The sequence below is a fragment of the Mobula birostris genome, chromosome 9 (genome assembly GCF_030028105.1).
Source record: "Mobula birostris isolate sMobBir1 chromosome 9, sMobBir1.hap1, whole genome shotgun sequence".
In the NCBI taxonomy this organism is placed as follows: domain Eukaryota; kingdom Metazoa; phylum Chordata; class Chondrichthyes; order Myliobatiformes; family Myliobatidae; genus Mobula; species Mobula birostris.
This window is the reverse complement of record NC_092378.1, coordinates 54,348,130-54,370,829: the sequence shown is the minus strand read 5'-3', so window position 1 is coordinate 54,370,829 and position 22,700 is coordinate 54,348,130. Positions and strand designations below refer to the sequence as shown.

At 42.8% G+C, this 22,700-nt stretch overlaps 1 protein-coding gene across 10 annotated transcripts in view; it reads right to left on the bottom strand.

Moving 5' to 3' along the window:
• Positions 1–22,700, bottom strand: part of LOC140202766 (protein-methionine sulfoxide oxidase mical3a-like) — a 311,216-nt gene that overhangs the window by 52,142 nt on the left and 236,374 nt on the right. For all 10 annotated transcript variants that reach the window (XM_072268078.1, XM_072268077.1, XM_072268082.1 and 7 more), the window contains one exon: positions 18,008–18,115. In XM_072268078.1, coding sequence (XP_072124179.1) covers positions 18,008–18,115 — 108 coding nt within the window. The remainder of the gene's footprint in view (positions 1–18,007; positions 18,116–22,700) is intronic.

Genomic DNA, 22,700 nt, shown 5'->3' with positions numbered 1-22,700 from the left:
CGTTAGCTGCCAAAGCTCCAGGGAGACAACATGCTAGTTAATCCAGTATCTCCTTATAACTCAAGACCTCCAGTCTTGGTACATCCTTAGGTCTTTTCTGCACCCTTTCCCGTTTAATGACATATTTCCTATAGTTGGGTGAGCAGAACTACACAGAATACTCCAAGTGCAATCTCAATGGTTGCATAGTTGCAACATGATGTTCCAACCTCTGCACTCAATTTCCCATCCAGTGAAGGCAAGTATACCACATGCCTCCTTCACCCCTCCATGTCTACTTGTATCACAGGGAACTATGTACCCATACCCACTCGTCTCTCTGTTATACAGAATTCTCCAAGTCCCTGCAATTTACGGTGCAAGTCCTGATTTATCGTACCAGTATACAACATCTCACACTTGGAGTTAAAATTCCATCTCCCATTCCTTGGCCCACTTACTTAGTTCCTCTAGATCCTGTTGTAATTTTAGATAACCTCCTTCACAGGCCGAAGACAGCCTGTCCTGGGATTGGAGGATTGTTGATGTAGTTGGGTTGATGGGAGAGAAGAATGGGTTTTATTTTGCTATTGTTGTTTTGTTGTTTGTTGTATTCTGTGTTGCTCTGCTGTGGACTGTGGGCACGCAATGCTAGCGCCAGTATGTGTGGTGACACTTCTTGGTTGCCTCCACACCATGGGTATGTTGGCTGTTAACGCAACCAACACATTTCTCTGTATGTTTCAATGTTCATGTGATATGTGAATCTTGGAGAGGGCAGCACTGCAGAGGGGAAGGGACAGTTGGACCCTCAGAACAGTTCAGCACATATGATTTGTCAATATGCTTTTTTTGCTTCTGTCAATGTCAGAGGCAGGCTGATTCAGCCAGCTGTCAAAGCGGTTCCAATATTGAGATCATCAGTTCTGAAGGGGGAAGAGAAGCACTGTGCTGGGCACCACCAGTCTGTTTCCTTCAGCAACAGCTCCAGGCAAAGGTGGGTTAAACTATCAGTTTGAGACAGTGCAACAATCCGTTTAAGGGAGCTGCTTAAGAAGGTTTGGAATTAACAGTTAAGTTCCTTAAGGATTCAATTGAGATCTTGGGGAACTTGATACCTGAGGCATCAGATAAGTCTGGGTGAGAGCTGATGTGGTCTTGGGGTTGGGCTAAGATCATAGAAATGTCAAGGTCTCAGAGTGAATAGATATGAAATCATGGAGAGATAAAGCATAGAAACAGGCCCTTTGGCCTGCCAAACCTGCATTATCCATCAATCACCCATTTTTAGGCTAATCCTACCCTAATGCCTGTTATTCTCCCCTACATTCCCAGGTCTGGCCACTCATCTACAGACTACGATCTACCTAGGGTGGCCCATTAACTTACCCATCTGCACATTTTTCAAATGAGGGTGGAAATTGGGGCACCCTGGAGAAATGGAGGTATTGACAGGAAGGACATTAAACCTCCACACAGACAGCAGAATTGAAACTCTGTTGCGGGACCAGTTGCAAATTAGCCAACATTATACTATTTCCGCTTTTTTTACAGGCAGTTCATGGGAATACATTATGGGAGGTTGAAACATTATTTAGCCCAAAAATCGCCCAAATTTTTTTGCCCTCTCCAAAATCCAGAAAGTTCTCTCAGTCCTCAAAGGTTCAGCATTTTACAATGATAGTTTATTCAACAGCAGTGCTGACAGGAGTATGGTGAAGGGTTGGGCTAGCTGGTAAACGGCAGGGGAAGTAGAGGAGATTCGAGCTAGGTTCTGGTAGGATTTAAACGTTAGGTTATTTCATGCAGTTTTCATTAAATGAAATCTTCATGAGAATTTGACAAGCCTCAGTTGATTCTGATGGCATTGATGGAGGAACAGAAGAACCCTGGGAAGATCATAAACAGAGGTAGGTGGAGGCCATTCAGCTATTCAATAAGGTGATGGCTAATTTTGTACCTTAATCGGTGCGTCAGCTTTTCTGAACTACACCCTTAAACTGTGGAATTCAATACCTAAAACCATAAGGGATGCAGACTTAGTTGACACTTTTAAACGCCAGCTCAAAGCCCATTTACTTAACCTTGCTTTTAACTAACATCGTTTTTATCCTTTATTTTTACATTTGTACTTTATCCCATTGCAAGCATTTTAAACGACATTGTCTGTTTGAAAAAGCGCTCCACAAATAAATTATTTATATTATTATTAATGTCTCATCTCTAAACTAACCCCATATCCCTCTATTCCCTTAAGATGTAAAAATATCTCCCTTGGATATATTTGATAACTGAGTATTTGCAGCTCTCTTTGGGAGTGAGTTCCAAATGTTTACCATCCTCAGTTGAAGACATTTCTTCTCATCTCTGTTCTGAATGGCTAACCTCTGATTTTAACTATTTTAACAGGGCGACTCCTGGTAGTTAACACACTGACTGTGGTAAACATTATTCCAGCATCCTCCATATCAAGTTCCTTAAGTTATTGTTAACTTTTGATTCTGTGACACTCTGACCATCCCAAGTATGAAGCTGGCGACCATTTCCTGCATTTGCTCTGTCGCAGTGGGAGGGAGGCCAGACCTGTGCACAATATTCCACTTGTAATCTCAGCAGAACCCTGTTAATCGGAGCAATTTGTTTCTACTACTCAATCAAGCCAACACATCTTTTTGCCTTCCTACTTTCAAGCTATACCTACAGTACATGCTAACTTTCAGTGATTTTATACAAGGACATCTAAGCTCCTCTAAAGATGACAAATTTCAATCTGTCTCCATTTAAATAATACTCTGAATTTCATTCTTTCTCTACCAAGATAGACAAACTCACATTTGCCCTCATGATCTTGCATCTGCCATGTCCTTGCCACTTCACTTAGTCTGGCCCTATCCCTCTCAGGGGTCTGTTCATTTTTACACAGCCTGCACTTGCTTTGACCACTTGTACATTTGGATGTTTTATATTGATCACCTCATCAGAATCATATAGATTGCCAAAAGCAGATCAAAGTGCAGACTTATCACCTCTTGTTCTCATTAAATTCTTCAATACTACTTTTTAAATTAACGCTGCTTTCTTTGATCACACCAGATCTGTATTTCTTCACCATTTACAGGAGATTTTCTATGTTTTTCCCCCCACAAGATATATAAAAACTTTCTTATTCAATCTTTTTATTAATTTCAAAATATAGAAACAAAACATAGCAATAATACAGATAATATGAGATGTATTGTTACATTTAAAAAAAGAGTAATTGCAAAACCAAATAGTGGAAATTACCAAAACTCCCATACATGTAGAACTGATCACGGATAATATAAAGCAAAAAAAAAAGAAAAAAGAAAGAAAAAGAGAAAAAACTAAACTAAACTAAAAGACTTGGGCAAAACTAACAACTTAAAAATGGAAAAGAAGAAAACCTCAGCGTCAACGATTCCATTCCCCTCCAACAACAGTATAGAGAAATAAAACAAGTTTGGAAATGATCAAATTAAATCAAATGAAAATGCTGAATAAATGGCCTCCAAATTTTTTCAAACTTAATAGAAGGGTCATAAACTGCACTTCTAATTTTCTCCAGATTCAGACACACCATAGTTTGTGAAAACCAATGAAATACTGTAGGAGGGTTGATCTCTTTCCAATTCAACAAAATGGACCTTCTAGCTATTAAAGTAAGAAATGCAATCATACTTCGTGATGAAGAGGTTAAGTTATTTGAGTCTATCATTGGTAGTCCAAAGATAGCAGTAATTGGATGAGGTTGTAAGTCTAGATTTAGGACCGTTGAAATAATATCAAAAATATCTTTCCAATACTTCTCCAACAAGGGACATGACCAAAACATGTGAGCTAGAGAGGCAATCTCAGACTGGCATCTGTCACATATTGGATTAATATAAGAGTAATAACGAGATAGTTCATCTTTGGACATATGAGCCCTGTGAACTACTTTAAACTGTATCAACCTATGCTTAGCACATACAGAGGATGAATTCACCAACTGAAGATTTTTTTCCCATTTTTCAGTCGGTATATTAATCTCAAGTTCTCTTTCCCAGTCAGCTTTAATTTTATTAGAGGCATCAGGACATAAATTCATAATTATATTATATACAATTGCTATTACACCTTTCTGAGAAAGATTTAAGTCTAAGATTTTTTCCAAAGTGTCCATTGGATATGGGTGTGGAAAATTAGGGGAAACAGTAATTAAAAAGTTTCTAATCTGTAAATATCTAAAAAAGTGAGATCTGGGTAACTTATATTTATTAGAGAGTTGATCAAAAGACATAAAACAGTTATCCAAGAATAAATCGCGAAAAGATATTATACCTTTGGTTTTCCAATCAAAGTAAGCTTGATCCATCATGGAAGGTTGAAAAAGAAAATTTGATATAATGGGACTTGCTAGAATGAATTGATTAAACCCAAAAAATCTTCGGAATTGAAACCATATACGTAAAGTATGTTTAACTATTGGGTTATTCATTTGTTTATATAATTTAAAAGAAGTAAAAGGAAGTAAAGTTTCTAAAACCGAACCCAAGGAAAACCCTTGTAATGAATTAGATTCAAGATTCACCCAATGAGGGTTTAAAGATGCGTCCAAATCTTGTAGCCAAAATTTTAAATATCGAATATTAATTGCCCAATAATAGAATCTAAAATTTGGGAGGGCAAGTCCCCCCTCCTTCTTGGATTTCTGTAAATATCTTTTACCTAACCTAGGATTTTTATTCTGCCAAATATATGAGGAAATTTTTGAAACTACGTTATCAAAAAAAGATTTTGAGATAAAAATTGGAACCGATTGAAATATATACAAAAATTTAGGCAAAATGATCATCTTAATAGCATTAATCCGACCAATCAAAGACAAAGAGATTGGGGACCATTTGGTAAATAAAAGTTTAATCTGATCAATTAAAGGTAAAAAATTAGCTTTAAGTAAATCTTTATATTTTTTGGTAATTGTTATCCCTAAATATATAAATGAATCAGTAACCAATTTAAATGGTAAACGTCCATAAATAGGTACATGCTTATTTAAAGGGAATAATTCACTCTTACTAAGATTCAATTTGTAACCAGAAAAGTTACTAAATTGAGCTAACAGATCTAAGATAGCAGGAATTGACTTCTCTGGGTTAGAGATATATAACAACAAATCATCTGCATATAATGATAGTTTATGTATTTCATTTCCACGGGTAATACCAACAATATTTGGCGAGTCACGGATACCAATTGCTAAAGGTTCAAGAGCAATATTAAATAGTAAAGGACTAAGAGGGCAACCTTGCCTAGTACCGTGAAAAAGACGAAAAAAAGGAGATCTATAATTATTTGTACAGACCGAGGCTACCGGGGAGTAATATAACAATTTAATCCAAGATATAAATGTCAAATTAAAATTAAATTTCTCAAGAACATTAAATAAATAAGGCCATTCAACTCTGTCAAAGGCTTTCTCAGCATCTAGTGAGATAATACATTCCCGGGTAGTAAGTGAGGGGTTAAGATATATAAAAACTACTTAATTTTTTTTTGGCTGTGCCTGCGTGCGTGCGAGTCTGTATGTCTGCGTGTGTGTGCGTCTGCGTGTCCGTGAATGCATCTGTGATGATGTCTTTTTCATGGCTTATACAAGGCGCGGAGCAAGCGAGAGAGAGACTGTGTGGCGCACCATTCCTCACCCAGACATTTTTGCAGTATTTTCCCTTTATTTTACGAGGTCGAGTTGCGATCTCAACACTCAACCCGGCACGGATGGAAAGCATACTCGGAAGCGGACCTGACTAGTTTTGAATCCGGGGACCTCTGCTCCCGGGTCCGGCACCGATGTCATTGCTCCACCAGCTGGTCCTATTTAATTTTTCTGTCATTTTAATTTCTCCTGCCTCAGCCTGTAAGGGAAGATACCCTGTGATCAAATGATAAAATTCACTTCTGTCAATTGCCATAAACAATGATTTCACAGAAATAGAGATAAACTGCAGCACAATACTGGCCCTTTAGCCCACAATGCTGTGCCGAACATGTACTTACTTTAGAAATTACCTCGGGTTACCCATATCCCTCTATTTTTCTAAGCTCCATGTACCTATCCAAGAGTCTCTTAAAAGACCCTTTTGTATCCACCTCCACCACCATCGCCAGCAGCCCATTCCACGCACTCGCCACTCTCTGTGTAAAAAACTTACCCTTGTACCTACTTCCAAGCACCTTAAAACTGTGCCCTCTCGTGATAGCCATTTTGGCCCTGGGAAAAAGCTGACTATCCACATGATCAATGCCTCTCATCTTATACACCTCTATCAGGTCACCTCTCATCCTCCGTCACTCCAAGGAGAAAAGGCCAAGTTCACTCAACCTATTCTCGTAAGGCATGCTCCCCAATCCAGGTTAAATCCTTGTAAATCTCCTCTGCACCCTTTGTATAGTTTCCATATTCTTCCTGTAGTGAGGTGACCAGAACTGAGTACAGTACTCCAAATAGGGTCTGACCAGGGTCCTATAAAGCTGTAGCATTACCTCTCGGCTCTTAAACTCAGTCCCACGGTTGATGAAGGCCAATGCACCGTATGCCTTCTTAACCACAGAGTTAAACAACGCAGCAGCTTTGAGTGTCCTATGGACTCAGACCCCAAGATCCTTCTGATCCTCCGCGCTACCAAGAGTCTTGCCATTAATACTATATTCTGCCATCATATTTGACCTACCAAAATGAATCACCACACACTTAACTGGGTTGAACTCCATCTGCCACTTCTCAACCCAGTTTTGCATCCTATTGATGTCCTGCTGTAACCTCTGACAGCCTTCCACACTATCGACAACACCCCCAACCTTTGTGTCATCAGCAAATTTACTAACCCATCCCTTCACTTCCTCATCCAGGACATTTATAAAAATTATGAAGAGTAAGGGTCCCAGAACAGATCCCTGAAGTACACCACTGGTCATCAACCTCCATGCAGAATATGACCTGTCTACAACCAATCTTTGCCTTCTGTGGGCAAGCCAATTCTGGATCCACAAAGCAAGGCTCCCTTGGATCCCATGCCTCCTTACTTTCGCAATAAGCCTTGCATGGGGTACCTTATCAAATGCCTTGCTGAGTTCCATATACACTACATTTACTGCTCTACCTTCATCAACGAATTTAGTCACATCCTCAAAAAATTCAGTCAGGCTTGTAAGGTACGACCTGCCTTTGACAAAGCCATGCTGACTATTCTTAATCATGTTATGCCTCTCCAAACGTTCATAAATCCTGCCTCTCAGGATCTTTTCCATCAATTTACCAACCACTGAAGTATAATTTCCTGGGCTATCCCTTTCTTGAATATGGCAACAACATCTGCAACCCTCCAATTCTCTGGAACCTACCCTGTCCCCATTGATGATGCAAAGATCATTGCCAGAGGCTCAGCAATCTCCTCCCTCGCCTCCCACAGTAGCCTTGTTTTTTGAACCTTTCGTAAGCTTTTCTTTTCTTCTTGACTAGATTTTTAACAGCCTTTGTACACCATTGTTCCTGTACCCTACCGTCCTTTCCCTGTCTCATTGGAATGTACCTATGCAGAACGCCATGCAAATATCTCCTGAACATTTGCCACATTTCTGCTGTACATTTCCCTGAGAACATCTGTTCCCAATTTATGCTTCCAAGTTCCTGCCTGACAGCTTCACATTTCCCCTTACTCCAATTAAAGCTTTCCTAACTTGTCTGTTCCTATCCCTCTCCAATGCTATGGTAAAGGAGATAGAATTGTGATCACTATCTCCAAAATGTTCTCCCACTCAGAGACATGACCAGGTTCATTTCCCAATACCAGATCAAGTACAGCCTCTCCTCTTGTAGGCTTATCTATATATTGTGTCAGGAAACCTTCAAACTCTACCCCGTCTAAACCCCTTGCCCTCGTGAGATGCCAATCAATATTTGGGAAATTAAAACCTCCCACCATGACAACCCTGTTATTATTACACCTTTCCAGAATCTTTATACTTTATTGTCGCCAAACAATTGATACTAGAACGTACAATCATCATAGCGATATTCGATTCTGCGCTTCCCACTCCCTGGATTACAAATCAATAGTAAATATTAAAAATTTAAATTATAAGTCATAAATAGAAAACAGAAAAATGGAAAGTAAGGTAGTGCAAAAAAACTGAGATGCAGGTCTGGATATTTGGAGGGTACGGCCCAGATCTGGGTCAGGATCCGTTCAGCAGTCTTATCACAGTTGGAAAGAAGCTGCTCCCAAATCTGGCTGTACGAGTCTTCAAGCTCCTGAGCCTTCTCCCGGAGGGAAGAGGACAAAAAGTGTGTTGGGTCTTGTCCTCGATTATGCTGGCAGCACTGCTCCGACAGCATGCGGTGAAAAGTGAGTCCAAGGACAGAAGATTGGTTCGTGTGATGTGCTGCGCCGTGTTCACGATCTTCTGCAGCTTCTTCTGGTCTTGGACAGGACAACTTCCATACTAGGTTGTGATGCACCATAGAAGAATGCTTTCTACGGTGCATCTATAAAAATTAATGAGGGTTTTAGGGGACAGGCCAAATTTCTTCAGCTTTCTCAGGAAGTAAAGGCGCTGGTGGGCCTTCTTGGCAGTGTACTCTGCTTGCTTGGACCAAGTCAGGTCATTTGTGATATTGACCCCGAGGAACTTAAAGCTTTTGACCTGTTACACTTGCGCACCACCGATGTAAATGGGGTCGTGCAGTCCGCTACTGTCTCCCTATCTGCTCCTCCTTGTCCCTGTTACTATTGGCGTATTTTAATTCGAAGAAGGGAGTCTGAGAATCGGAGCGGGAGTGCGGAGGAAGCCATTTTTGAATTTTTCGTTTTTTTTTCCCATCAGCGTTCAGAGAGGCAGGACTGCGCAGGCGTGTGACATCGGGCAGTGAAGTGCGGAAGATTTAAAAGGAACAGAGCCTTATACAGCGGGCAGTGGAGTTTGCGGGCTGCGGAGTGAGCCGGGAGCAGAGTGAAGGCTTAAGGGGTTCGGCTCACCAGGCTTAGGCGGAAACGGGCGAGGCGAGGAAGGTTTGGTATTCATTTTTTCTTGTTATTTGAGGAGAGGGGCAGTATGAGTGTGAGGGTAGTTCCTTGTTCTTGGTGTCGGATATGGGAGGCCCTGGAGTCTCCAAGCCTCCCGGACGTCCACATCTGCGCCAGGTGCGCCGAGATGCAGCTCCTAAGGGACCGCATTAGGGAACTGGAGCTGCAGCTCGATGACTTTCGTCTGGTCAGGGAGAGTGAGGAGTTGATAGAGAGGAGTTACAGGCAGGTGGTCACACCTGGGCCACAGGAGGCAGACAAGTGGGTCATGGTTAGGAGGGGGAAGGAGAAGAGTCGGGTTATAGAGAGTACCCCGATGGCTGTGCCCCTTGACAATAGGTACTCCTGTTTGAGTACTGTTGGGGGGACAGCTTACCTGGGGGAAGCGACAGTGGCCATGCCTCTGGCACAGAGTCCGGCCCTGTAGCTCAGAAGGGTAGGGAAAGGAAGAGGAGGGGCAGTTGTAATAGGGGACTTGATAGTAAGGGGGTCAGACAGGCGATTCTATGGACGCAGTCCAGAGACCCGGATGATAGTTTGCCTCCCTGGTGCCAGGGTCCGGGATATTTCTGATCGTGTCCAAGATATCCTGAAGTGGGAGGGTGAGGAGCCAGAGGTCGTGGTACATACAGGTACCAATGACATAGGTAGGAAAAAGGAAGAGGTCCTGAAAGGATAATATAGGAAGTTAGGAAGGGAGTTGAGAAAAAGGACCGCAAAGGTAGTAATCTCGGGATTACTGCCTGTGCCACGCGACAGTGAGAGTAGGAATGCAATGAGGTGGAGGATAAATGCGTGGCTGAGGGATTGGAGCAGGGGGCAGGGATTCAAGTTTTTGGATCATTGGGACCTCTTTTGGTGCAGGCGTGACCTGTACAAAAAGGATGGGTTACACTTGAATCCTAGGGGGACCAATATCCTGGTGGGGAGATTTGCGAGGGCTACTGAGGTGACTTTAAACTAGAATGGTTGGGGGGTGCGAATCAAATTAAAGAGACTAGGAGACAGGAGGTTAGTTCACAACAGGGGGATGGGAACCAGTGCAGAGAGACAGAGGGGTGTAAAATGAGGGTAGAAGCAAAAAGTAGTAAGGTGAAAAGTAAAAGTGGCAGGCCGGCAAATCCAGGGCAAAAATCAAAAAGGGCCACTTTTCAACATAATTGTATAAGGGCTAAGAGAGTTGTAAAAGTGAGTCTGAAGGCCTTGTGTGTCAATGCAAGGAGCATTCGTAACAAGGTGGGTGAATTCAAAGTGCAGATTGTTATTAATGAATATGATATGGTTGGGATCACAGAGACATGGCTCCAGGGTGACCAAGGGTGGCAGCTCAACATTCAGGGATATTCAATATTCAGGAGCGATAGACATGAAAGAAAAGGAGGTGGGGTAGCATTGCTGGTTAGAGAGGAGATTAACGCAATAGAAAGGAAGGACATTAGCCGGGAGGATGTGGAATCAATATAGGTAGAGCTGCATAACACCAAGGGGCAGAAAACGCTGGTGGGAGCTGTGTACAGGCCACCTAACAGTAGTAGAGAGGTTGGGGATGGTATTAAACAGGAAATTAGAAATGTGTGCAATAAAGGAACAGCAGTTATAATGGGTGACTTCAATCTACATATAGATTGGGTGAACCAAATTGGTAAGGGTGCTGAGGAAGAGGATTTCTTGGAATGTATGGGGGATGGTTTTTTGAACCAACATGTCGAGGAACCAACTAGAGAGCAGGCCATTCTGGACTGGGTATTGAGCAATGAGGAAGGGTTAATTAGCAATCTTGTCGTGAAAGGCCCCTTGGGTAAGAGTGACCATAATATGGAGGAATTCTTCATTAAGATGGAGAGTGACATAGTTAATTCAGAAACAAAGATTCTGAACTTAAAGAAGGGTAACTTTGAAGGTATGAGACGTGAATTAGCTAAGATAGACTGGCAAATGACACTTAAAGGGCTGACGGTGGATATGCAATGGCAAGCATTTAAAGATCGCATGGATGAACTACAACAATTGTTCACCCCAGTTTGGCAAAAGAATAAATCAAGGAAGGTAGTGCACCCGTGGCTGACAAGGGAAATTAGGGATAGTATCAATTCCAAAGAAGAAGCATACAAATTAGCCAGAAAAAGTGGCTCACCTGAGGACTGGGAGAAATTCAGAGTTCAGCAGAGGAAGACAAAGGGCTTAATTAGGAAGGGGAAAAAAGATTATGAGAGAAAACTGGCAGGGAACATAAAAACTGACTGTAAAAGCTTTTATAGATATGTGAAAAGAAAAAGATTGGTTGAGACAAATGTAGGTCCCCTACAGACAGAAACAGGTGAATTGATTATGGGGAGCAAGGACATGGCAGACCAATTGAATAATTACTTTGGTTCTGTCTTCACAAAGGAGGACATAAATAATCTTCCGGAAATAGTAGGGGACAGAGGGTCCAGTAAGATGGAGGAACTGAGGGAAATACATGTTAGTAGGGAAGTGGTGTTAGGTAAATTGAAGGGATTAAAGGCAGATAAATCCCCAGGGCCAGATGGTCTGCATCCCAGAGTGCTTAAGGAAGTAGCCCAAGAAATAGTGGATGCATTAGTGATAATTTTTCAAAACTCTTTAGATTCTGGACTAGTTCCTGAGGATTGGAGAGTGGCTAATGTAACCCCACTTTTTAAAAAAGGAGGGAGAGAGAAACCGGGGAATTATAGACCGGTTAGCCTAACATCGGTGGTGGGGAAACTGCTAGAGTCAGTTATCAAAGATGTGATAACAGCACATTTGGAGAGTGCTGAAATCATCGGACAAAGTCAGCATGGATTTGTGAAAGGAAAATCATGTCTGACGAATCTCATAGAATTTTTTGAGGATGTAACTAGTAGAGTGGATAGGGGAGAACCAGTGGATGTGGTATATTTGGATTTTCAAAAGGCTTTTGACAAGGTCCCACAAAGGAGATTAGTGTGCAAACTTAAAGCACACGGTATTGGGGGTAAGGTATTGATGTGGATAGAGAATTGGTTGGCAGACAGAAAGCAAAGAGTGGGAATAAACGGGACCTTTTCAGAATGGCAGGCAGTGACTAGTGGGGTACCGCAAGGCTCAGTGCTGGGATCCCAGTTGTTTACAATATATATTAATGACTTGGATGAGGGAATTAAATGCAGCATCTCCAAGTGTGCGGATGACACGAAGCTGGGTGGCAGTGTTAGCTGTGAGGAGGATGCTAAGAGGATGCAGGGTGACTTGGAGAGGTTAGGTGAGTGGGCAAATTCATGGCAGATGCAATTTAATGTGGATAAATGTGAGGTTATCCACTTTGGTGGCAAAAACAGGAAAACAGATTATTATCTGAATGGTGGCCGATTAGGAAAACGGGAGGTGCAAGGAGACCTGGGTGTCATTATACACCAATCATTGAAAGTGGGCATGCAGGTACAGCAGGCGGTGAAAAAGGCGAGTGGTATGCTGGCATTTATAGCAAGAGGGTTCGAGTACAGGAGCAGGGAGGTACTACTGCAGTTCTACAAGGCCTTGGTGAGACCACACCTGGAGTACTGTGTGCAGTTTTGGTCCCCTAATCTGAGGAAAGACATCCTTGCCATAGAGGGAGTACAAAGAAGGTTCACCAGATTGATTCCTGGGATGGCAGGACTTTCATATGATGAAAGACTGGATGAACTAGGCTTATACTCATTGGAATTTAGAACATTGAGGGAGGATCTTATTGAAACGTATAAAATCCTAAAGGGATTGGACAGGCTAGATGCAGGAAGATTGTTCCCGATGTTGGGAAAGTCCAGAACGAGGGGTCACAGTTTGAGGATAAAGGGGAAGCCTTATAGGACCGAGATTAGGAAAAACTTCTTCACACAGAGAGTGGTGAATCTGTGGAATTCTCTGCCACAGGAAACAGTTGGGGCCAGTTCATTGGCTATATTTAAGAGGGAGTTAGATATGGCCCTTGTGGCTAAAGGGATCAGGGGGTATGGAGGGAAGGCTGGTACAGGGTTCTGAGTTGAATGATCAGCCATGATTGTACTGAATGGCGGTGCAGGCTCGAAGGGCCAAATGGCCTACTCCTGCACCTATTTTCTATGTTTCTATGTCTATAAAAAACACCCAGTAGAGTTATTGACCCCTTCTTGTTTCTAATTTCCATCCACAGAGACTCAGTAGACAATCCCTCCATGACTTCCTCCTTTTCTGCAGCCATGACACTATCTCTGATCAGCAGGGCTGTGCCCCCACCTCTTTTGCCTCTCTCCCTCTCCTTTCTAAAACACCTAAAGCCTGGCACTCTAAGTAACCATTTCTGCTCCTGAGCCATCCAAGTCTCTGTAATGGCCACAACATCACAGTTCCAAGTACTTATCCACGCTCTAAGCTCATCTGCTTTGGTCATGATGCTTCTTGCATTAAAATAGACACACCTCAACATTCTGAGCATATCCCTTCTCTATCACCTGCTTATCTTCCCTCTCGCACTTCCAAGCTTTCGCTATATGTGAGCCAACTGCCGCTTCCTCCGTCTCTTCAGTTTGGTTCCCACCCCCAGTAATTGTAGTCTAAAATCTCCCCAATAGCCTTAGCAAACCTCCCTGCCAGGATATTGGTCCCCCTTGGATTCAAGTGCAACTGTCCTGTTATTTTTTCGTATTTCCTGTTTCTTTTTGTTGTCTTCAAAGCAATAATCACTTCTTGCAAACTATGCATTAACTCTTGAAAAGTTGGTCATTGCTGGCCATACCTTTTAACATCCAGTGGCCACTTTATTAGGTACACCTACTCGTTACTGCAAATATCTGATCAGCCAATCATGTGGCAGCAACTCAATGCATTAAAGCATGCAGACATGGTCAAAAGATTCAGTTGTTGTCCAGACCAAACATTAGAAAGGGGAAGAAATGTGACCTACGTGATTTTAACCATGGGATGATTGTTGGTGTCAGGCAGGGAACTTCGAATATCTCAGAAACTTGGTGATCCCTTGGGATTTTCATACATGGCAATCTCATCGGGCATGAAACTGTGTACCCTGATGCCTTCCCTATCACTGCCAGAGATTTCAGCCAGGCAAACTTGAAGAAGCCTCTGAACAACTATAAAGAACATTATCACCTGTAGAACCAGAGGAACCAACAAACTTGATCACTATTATACTACCATCAAGAATGTGCCATCCCACACCCACAGTTTGGAAAGTATGACCACCGGGCTGCACTTCTACCAGCATAAAGGCAGAGACTAAAGACCACAGCACCAGTGGTGAGTACCAAGAAGGTATGGTCAAAGCAGGCACAGAAGCTCTTACAGGACTGCTTTGAGTCGGTGGACTGGACAATATTCAGGGAGTCATCTTGAGTTTCCACGAATACACCACAGTTGTCACTGACTTCATCAAGAACTGTGTGCATGAGTGTGTGCCTTTCAGAACATACTGGTCATGCCTAAACCAAAAGCCGTGGATGAACCAGGAGATTTGTAGTCTGCTGAGGTTAGATCTGTGGCATTCAGGACCAGTGACCCAAAAATATACAAGTAGTACAGGTATGACCTATGAAATGCTATTTTAAGGGAGAATAAACAATCCTGATTGAGGTAACACACAGAAACGGATACACATCAGCTCTGAGGGTTTGCAGGCCATTACTTCCTACATAGTGAAACTTAACATCATCAATGGCTGTAATGTTTCAGTCCCAGGTGAACTCAATACCTTTTACGCACACTTTGAAAGGGAGAATAAAACTACAGCTGTGTGAATCCCTGCAGCAGTTAGTGACCCTGTGATCTCTGTCCTGGAGACCAATGTCAGAACATCATTCAAGGAGGTGAACCTTTGCAAAGCATCAGGCCCTGATGGTACATCTGCAAGGCTCTGAAAACCTGTGCCAACCAACTGGTGGGAATGTTCAAGGACATCTTCAATCTCTCACTGCTGCAGTCGGAGGTTCCCACCTGCTTCAAAAGTGCGACATTCATACCAGTGCCCAAGAAGAGCAGGGCGAGCTGCCTCAAAGTCTATCGTGGACTTCAGAAAGAGGAAGTCAAGGGAACACACACAAGTCCTTTTTGAGGGATCAGCAGTGTAAAGGGTGAGCATTTTCAAGTTCCTGGGTGTCAACATCTCTGAGGATCTCTCCTGGGACCAATATACTGATGCTTTTACAAAGAAGGCATGACAGTGGTTGTATTTCATTTGGAGTCTGAGGAGACCTGGTACGTCATCAAAGATGCCCACAAATTCCTACTGATGTACTGTGGAGATCATTCTAACTGGCTGCATCACAGTCTGGCATGGAAACACCAATGCCCTTGAATGGATGATCCCACAAAAAGTAGTGGATACCGCCCAGTTCATTATGGGTAAAGCCACCGCCCCCCCCCCCCCACCACCACTGAGCACATCTACACAAAACGTTGTCATAGGAAAGCAGCATCCATCATCAGGGATCCCCTTAACCCAGGTCGTGCTCTCTTCTCACTGCTGCCTTCCGGAAGGAGGCACAGGAGCCTCGGGACTCACACCACCAGGTTCAGGAACGGTTATTACTCCTCAAACACCAGGTCTCAAACCAAACAGAATAACTTTACTCACCTTTACTTGCCCCATCACTGAAATGTTCCCACAACCTATGGACTCACTGTAAGTATGCTTCATCGCATGTTCTCCCTACGTATTGCTTATTATTATTATTTATTTATTTCTGTATTTGCACCGTTTATTGTCTTTTGCATACTGGTTGAACACCCGAGTTGGTGCGGTCTTTCATTGGTTCTATTACAGTTATTATTCTATTATGGATTTTTTGAATATGTCTGCAAGAAAATGAATCTCAGGGTTGTTAATGGAGACAAATACAGTATGTACTTAGATAATAAATTTACTTTGAACTTTGATTACAGTTTCTACCCTGATGACTCTTTAACAGTAGATATAGTGTGAGATAGCACTGGAGTTTGTGGCTCATTGCAAGCTGCCTCCTGCATATCCACTCATTATGAACTCTATGATATCCTGTTGCTGCCTCCTGCATACGCACTCATTATTAGCCCTAAGATATCCTGTTCTCTCTTTGGTTCCTCGATGTAATGATCTGAATAAATCACTCTCTGTACTTCCTCAACCCAGGGTCAATAGGCAGAAGCTGCTTCCATTAACAGATCAAGTTCTGATTGAGGAGTGCTGGGCCCAAAGGGGAATGGGATGCTTTGTAAGAAGCCAGCATTGCCACAATGACTGAAAGGTTTCCTCCTGTGCTGTAAGAGAAATTTTGATGAGATCTCAGGAGGAGTCTAATGAAAGTTCTCGGAGGAGTCTGATAATGGGGCTTTCGGAGAGCTGGATGATATCTGAGAGTAATTCCATGGTTTCATATGAACCAGTTCTGAAGGCACCCAGGGCACATCTTTGTTGCCCTTCTCAAGTATTCCACTGGATATCATGCAACTGATGAGTTTCACACACAAAATGGTTGAGAAATTCAGCAGGTCAGAAGAATAAGCTGTTGACGTTTTTGGCCCAGACCCTTCAGCAGGACTGGAAAGGAAGGGGGAAGAAGCCAGATTAGGAAGGTAAGAGGAGAGGAAGGAGTACAAGCTGGCAGGTGATAGGTCCCTGGTGAGAGGGACGGTGGGTGGGTGAAATGAGAAGCTGTGAGGCGATAGATAGAAGGGCTGAAGGAGGAGGAATCTGACTGGAGAGGACAGTGGACCAAGGAAGAAATGGGAGGAGGGGAACCAGGAGGTGGTTAAGGGCAGGTAAGGAGAAAAGTAGGGGTAGGAGGGGAGCCAGAATGGAGAAAGGAAAAAGAGAGGGGGGGGGGGAACTACTGAAAGTCAGAGAAATCGATAACTGATGAGACCCATCTTTTTTTTAAAAATGATTATCACTAATTTCCTCTTTCACTGCTGCCAAAATTTTACATCTTCTGTAACCTTGACAGATGGTTCAAGAACTGGGAGACTCCGGTTCAGATTCAGATTCATTTATTTATCACGTGTACATTGAAACTTGCACTGAAATGTGTTGTTTGTGTTAACATCCAACACACCACAAGATGTACAGGGGGCCACACGTTCCGACACCAACATAGCATGCCCACAGTGTTCACAGAACACACAAGTAACAACAGCAGCAGCAAAACCCTTACCTCCCTCACACAGACAGTCCTCTAACCCCAAGACACGCCGTCTCTGGGTCTTCACTGAACTCCTGGACTCGCAGGCATAGGGCACTGGGCATTCAAAACGATGCTCAGAGGCACGGGAAGTGGGAGAAACACCTCAATCCTGAACATCTCCACCTCTGAACCTGAAACTGCATCATCCTTCTCACTACTTTCACCTTGATGATCATTTTCAACTCTGCCTCAGCCTATAAAGTGCACGCTCTATATTTCAGTCTCGTATTTGCCGTCGGACTAGTTCAACACATAGTTATGTCCTAACTGACATATCAGCCTATAGAATTTCTTCAGCCAGAGGATGGTGAATTTGTAAAATTCTTTGCCATAGATGGCCGTGGAGACCAAGTTTGTAGGTGTATGCTTAAGGGAGAGATTGATAGGTTCTTGATTGGTAATGGGATTCAGGTTTGGGGAGAGAAGGGTGAGAGAATGGGGTAATTAAAAAGGAGCATACTCGACAGGCCGAATGGCCTAATTCTGCTCGTATATCTGTTGGGTCTGATCATTTGCCACTCATCTCTTGTTCTGCAGCAGCTTCCGAATTTTTCACTGCGTTGAATCCCAAAACATGCCTCCTTTATATACATATAGCCCTACATTGCCAACCTACCTCACCCGAGCCCTGGAAGACTCTCCAGTTTCTTATCACAACCCACATCTTTGTTGCTGGGGTCTGTTGCTGATATGCTCCCTAATTTGATTCCATAATCATACATGGCGAAAGGTACCCATATGTCATTCGGAATTATGCAAGATGCCCAGGCTTACCTGGACTTAGAACCTCGCCACAAGCCTCTTCTTTTTTCCGCACTAATTGCTCCAGCTCATGTGTATATGAGACCAAATTGCTCTCTGCCTCAGCATCAGACGCAATATCTGTCAACAAAAGAGTCAGACAGGAGCAGTAGGGTTAGTAGGAGGAAGGCAGAAACCCGGATCCAGGCAAAGGAATGCGGAGGGTGCGCATTAATGGCTATTACAATGAGGCAAACAGAAGTTCACAAAGCTATCCAATGATGTTTTACAGTAACACACATCAAAGTTGCTGGTGAACGCAGCAGGCCAGGCAGCATCTCTAGGAAGAGGTGCAGTCGACGTTTCAGGCCGAGACCCTTCATCAGGTGCTGACTTCGTCAGAGATGCTGCCTGGCCTGCTGCATTCACCAGCAACTTTGATGTGTGTTGCTTGAATTTCCAGCATCTGCAGAATTCCTGTTTATGTTTTACAGTGGTGTGTGTCCAAAGAATAGTGCCACAACAGCAATCTCTCATTCAATGTCAGCAAAAACCAAAAAACAAACAGCCCATTATCAACTACAGGAGGAAGAAGCCAGAGGTCCTTGACCAGTCCTCATTAGCGAATCAAAGGCGGAAAGAGTCAGAAACTTTAAATTCCTTGTTGGTTGTTATCATATCAGGGGATCTGTCCTCAGACCAGCACGTAAATGTCTTCACAAAGAAGGCATCACAGCATCTCTACTTTTTAAGAAATTTGTGTAGATTTGGCACCTTCAACTTAGAGAAACTTCTGTAGATGCACAGTGGAGAGAATCTCAACTAGTTGCATCATGGCCTAGTATGGAAACACCAATGCCCAAGAATGGAGAAGTCTACAAAAAGTGGTGGATACAGCCCAGTCCATCACAGGAAAAGTCCTCCCCACCATTGAGCACATTTATTTGGAGTACTGCATCAATCATTAAGGACCCTCACTATCCAGGCCATGCTCTCTTCTCACTACTACCATCGGGCAGGAGGTACAGGAGCTTTAGGTCCTACACTACCACGTTCAGGAACAGTTATTACCCTACAACCATCAGGCTCCTGGACCGCCATGGATGACTTCACTCACCACAACTCTCAACTGATTCCACAACCTGTGGATTATCTTTCAAAGACTCTACAACTCATATTACTTTTATCTACAGTTTGTCTTCCTTTGCACATTGGTTGCTCGTTAATCTTTATGTTCAGTTTTTCATAAATTCTATTCTATTTAATTCTCTTGAAATTGCCTGTAAAAAAATGAATCTGAAAGCAGTACTGTAGTAACATGTACGTACTTTGGTAATAAATTTACTTTGACTTTGATGACCATTGTGTGTTCCACTGAATTTTTTTTTAAAGTAAATTACCTGTTTTGCATTTTGATAAAAGTGGGATGTATTAGTTTAGGCTCTGTGGGTAAACATTCTGTTGTTCTTCATCATAGTGCCTTGTGACCTTTTATGTCCCTCTGAAAGGGCAGGTATTGCCTTCATTTTACACATGATCCCACAGATAGAACCCCTGACAATGCAGCAGTCCCTCAGAGCTGCCTGAATTAAATGGACAGATACCAAATTACTCTGTTTGACACCAAGGGTGCAGGCATAAAGCATATGGTCCACTGCCAGAACATGAGCCCACAGATGGAAGGTTAAGTGTGGAGAAGAGGTACCTGGAAGAACCTCGTGATACAGAGAACTGATTGTTGCAACCTTCACGATTCAGAGGCAAGGTCCAAGATTCAATTTCTAGATGAATAAAGCAAAGGGTTGAAGACTGTAAAAATGATTAGGACCATCTGTAGATCTGTAGTGGAGGGAAAAGGTCAAACCCAACCATATAGAGATGGTACGACAATGTAGAGGTTAGCTTAATGCTATTACCACACCAGTGACCCGGGTAGGATTCCATTGCTGTCTTTAAGGAGTCTGTATGTCCTCTTCAAGACTATATGGGTTTCTTCCGGTTTCCTCTCAGATTGCAAAGGTGAACAGATTAGTAGGTTAATTGATTACATGGGTGTAACTGAGCATCATGGGCTCATTAGACCAGAAGGTCTTGTTACCCTGTTGTAACTCTAAAATAGGTTAGTAGGGTAATTGGTCACATGGGTGTAATTATGCACCACAGGCTCGATGGGTCGCAAGGGCCTGTAACCACTCTGTATTTCTAAATAAAACAGGTCTATATCTGCTCTGTAACCTCTTTAAACTGGATGCAGTTCAGAGAGAAGACTTTTCTCCATGTCCCAGTTCAGTCTTGACACAATAGTTAATATTATTATCTTGCTGTTAAGGAACTTCTAGGAAATGATTTAAAATTAAAAGTAAAAGTCATCAGCCTGAAATCAGGGTTTACAATCTCGAGGGAAAAGATGGTTCAGGAAGGGCCGAGGCAAATCCCAAGGAGGCAAAGGAAGAGCGAACAAATATAGAGCTTGACAAAATACCAATCTTGACAAAGCTTATGACAAGCGTAGGGCTGTAAATATCAATGAGAAGAAGGTGGACCTCGAAGGAATCAGAAGAGAAGTGAAAATTAAACTGAGAAGCAGAGAATGTATGAGAGAAGATGAGCTGTCACCATGTAAAAGGGGAATCCAGAATGTTCTATAAGCATATAAATAATAAAAGGAGTAGTATATGGAGTCAGGCCTTTGACAGACAAAAGCAGGAACTTGTAAATAGATATTGAGGGCACTGTTAAGGTATTAAATGAGTATTTGTATCTGACTTCATGGTACAGGATGTTTCCAAAGAAGCAGTGAAATAGGAGAGGTGTGACACTGGGCATATTTAAGATTCAGAGGTATTGAAAATGTTGGTTGAATGTACAGTTGTTAAGCAATGCTCCCTATAACTTGTAATAACCAGTGTGCGCAATAATCTTGAACTGTGCAATTTTCTTGCGCAGTGACAACAACATGCGCACAATGAATTTTATGTATAGAGTTATTTATTTTAACAACTAGCAAAATACTATCAATAAGAACTTTGATCTCTTCTGGGTTTGATCGTTTCCACTCTCATTCATCTGCACTTTCACAAAACATATGTAGCAGGCCTGTAGCGGGTAATAAAGGATTTTCCCGTCAGAGCTTTTGCACATCATCCATATGTGATTTGCTTGCTAAACAATGCTTCAAAAAGTCAAGTTTCCAAATATCACTCCACTTCTTCCTACTTGCAAATTCTCCAGCAACTTTTGCATCACAACAATACACGTAGGTAACACCAGTTTCTGTATTGTAAATAAATATTTCTCGTAGCTGCATGTTCTTGACCTCATGAACTTTCGGTGTAGCAGTTCCTAATGTTTCATTAAGCCATAGTCAGGGGAGCAGACAGGGGGTTTTGTGATGTGAGAAGGATACCCGCATGGTTTGTTGCCTCCCAGGTGCCAGGGTCCGGGATGTCTCTGACCGGGTGCACAACATCCTGGTACGACAGCGAAAGCAACCAGAATTCGTGATACATGTTGGCACCAATGACATAGGCAGGAAGAGGGATGAGTGTAACCCCACTTTTTAAAAAAGGAGGGAGAGAGAAAACGGGGAATTATAGACCGGTTAGCCTAACATCGGTGGTGGGGAAACTGCTAGAGTCAGTTATCAAAGATGTGATAACAGCACATTTGGAAAGCGGTGAAATCATCGGACAAAGTCAGCATGAATTTGTGAAAGGAAAATCATGTCTGACAAATCTCACAGAATTTTTTGAGGATGTAGCTAGTAGAGTGGATAGGGGAGAACCAGTGGATGTGGTATATCCCACACAGGAGATTAGTGTGCAAACTTAAGGCACACGGTATTGGGGATAAGGTAATGAGGGAATTAAATGCAGCATCTCCAAGTGTGCGGATGACACGAAGCTGGGCGGCAGTGTTAGCTGTGAGGAGGATGCTAAGAGGATGCAGGGTGACTTGGATAGGTTAGGTGAGTGGGCAAATTCATGGCAGATGCAATTTAATGTGGATAAATGTGAAGTTATCCACTTTGGTGGCAAAAACAGGAAAACAGATTATTATCTGAATGGTGGCCGATTAGGAAAAGGGGAGGTGCAACGAGACCTGGGTGTCATTATACACCAGTCATTGAAAGTGGGCATGCAGGTACAGCAGGCGGTGAAAAAGGCGAATGGTATGCTGGCATTTATAGCGAGAGGATTCGAGTACAGGAGCGGGGAGGTACTACTGCAGTTCTACAAGGCCTTGGTGAGACCACACCTGGAGTATTGTTTGCAGTTTTGGTCCCCTAATCTGAGGAAAGACATCCTTGCCATAGAGGGAGTACAAAGAAGGTTCACCAGATTGATTCCTGGGATGGCAGGACTTTCATATGAAGAAAGACTGGATGAACTGGGCTTGTACTCATTGGAATTTAGAAGATTGAGGGGGGATCTGATTGAAACGTATAAAATCCTAAAGGGATTGGACAGGCTAGATGCAGGAAGATTGTTCCCGATGTTGGGGAAGTCCAGAACGAGGGGTCACAGTTTGAGGATAAAGGGGAAGCCTTTTAGGACCGAGATTAGGAAAAACTTCTTCACACAGAGAGTGGCGAATCTGTGGAATTCTCTGCCACAGGAAACAGTTGAGGCCAGTTCAATGGCTATGTTTAAGAGGGAGTTAGATATGGCCCTTGTGGCTAAAGGGATCAGGGGGTATGGAGGGAAGGCTGGTACAGGGTTCTGAG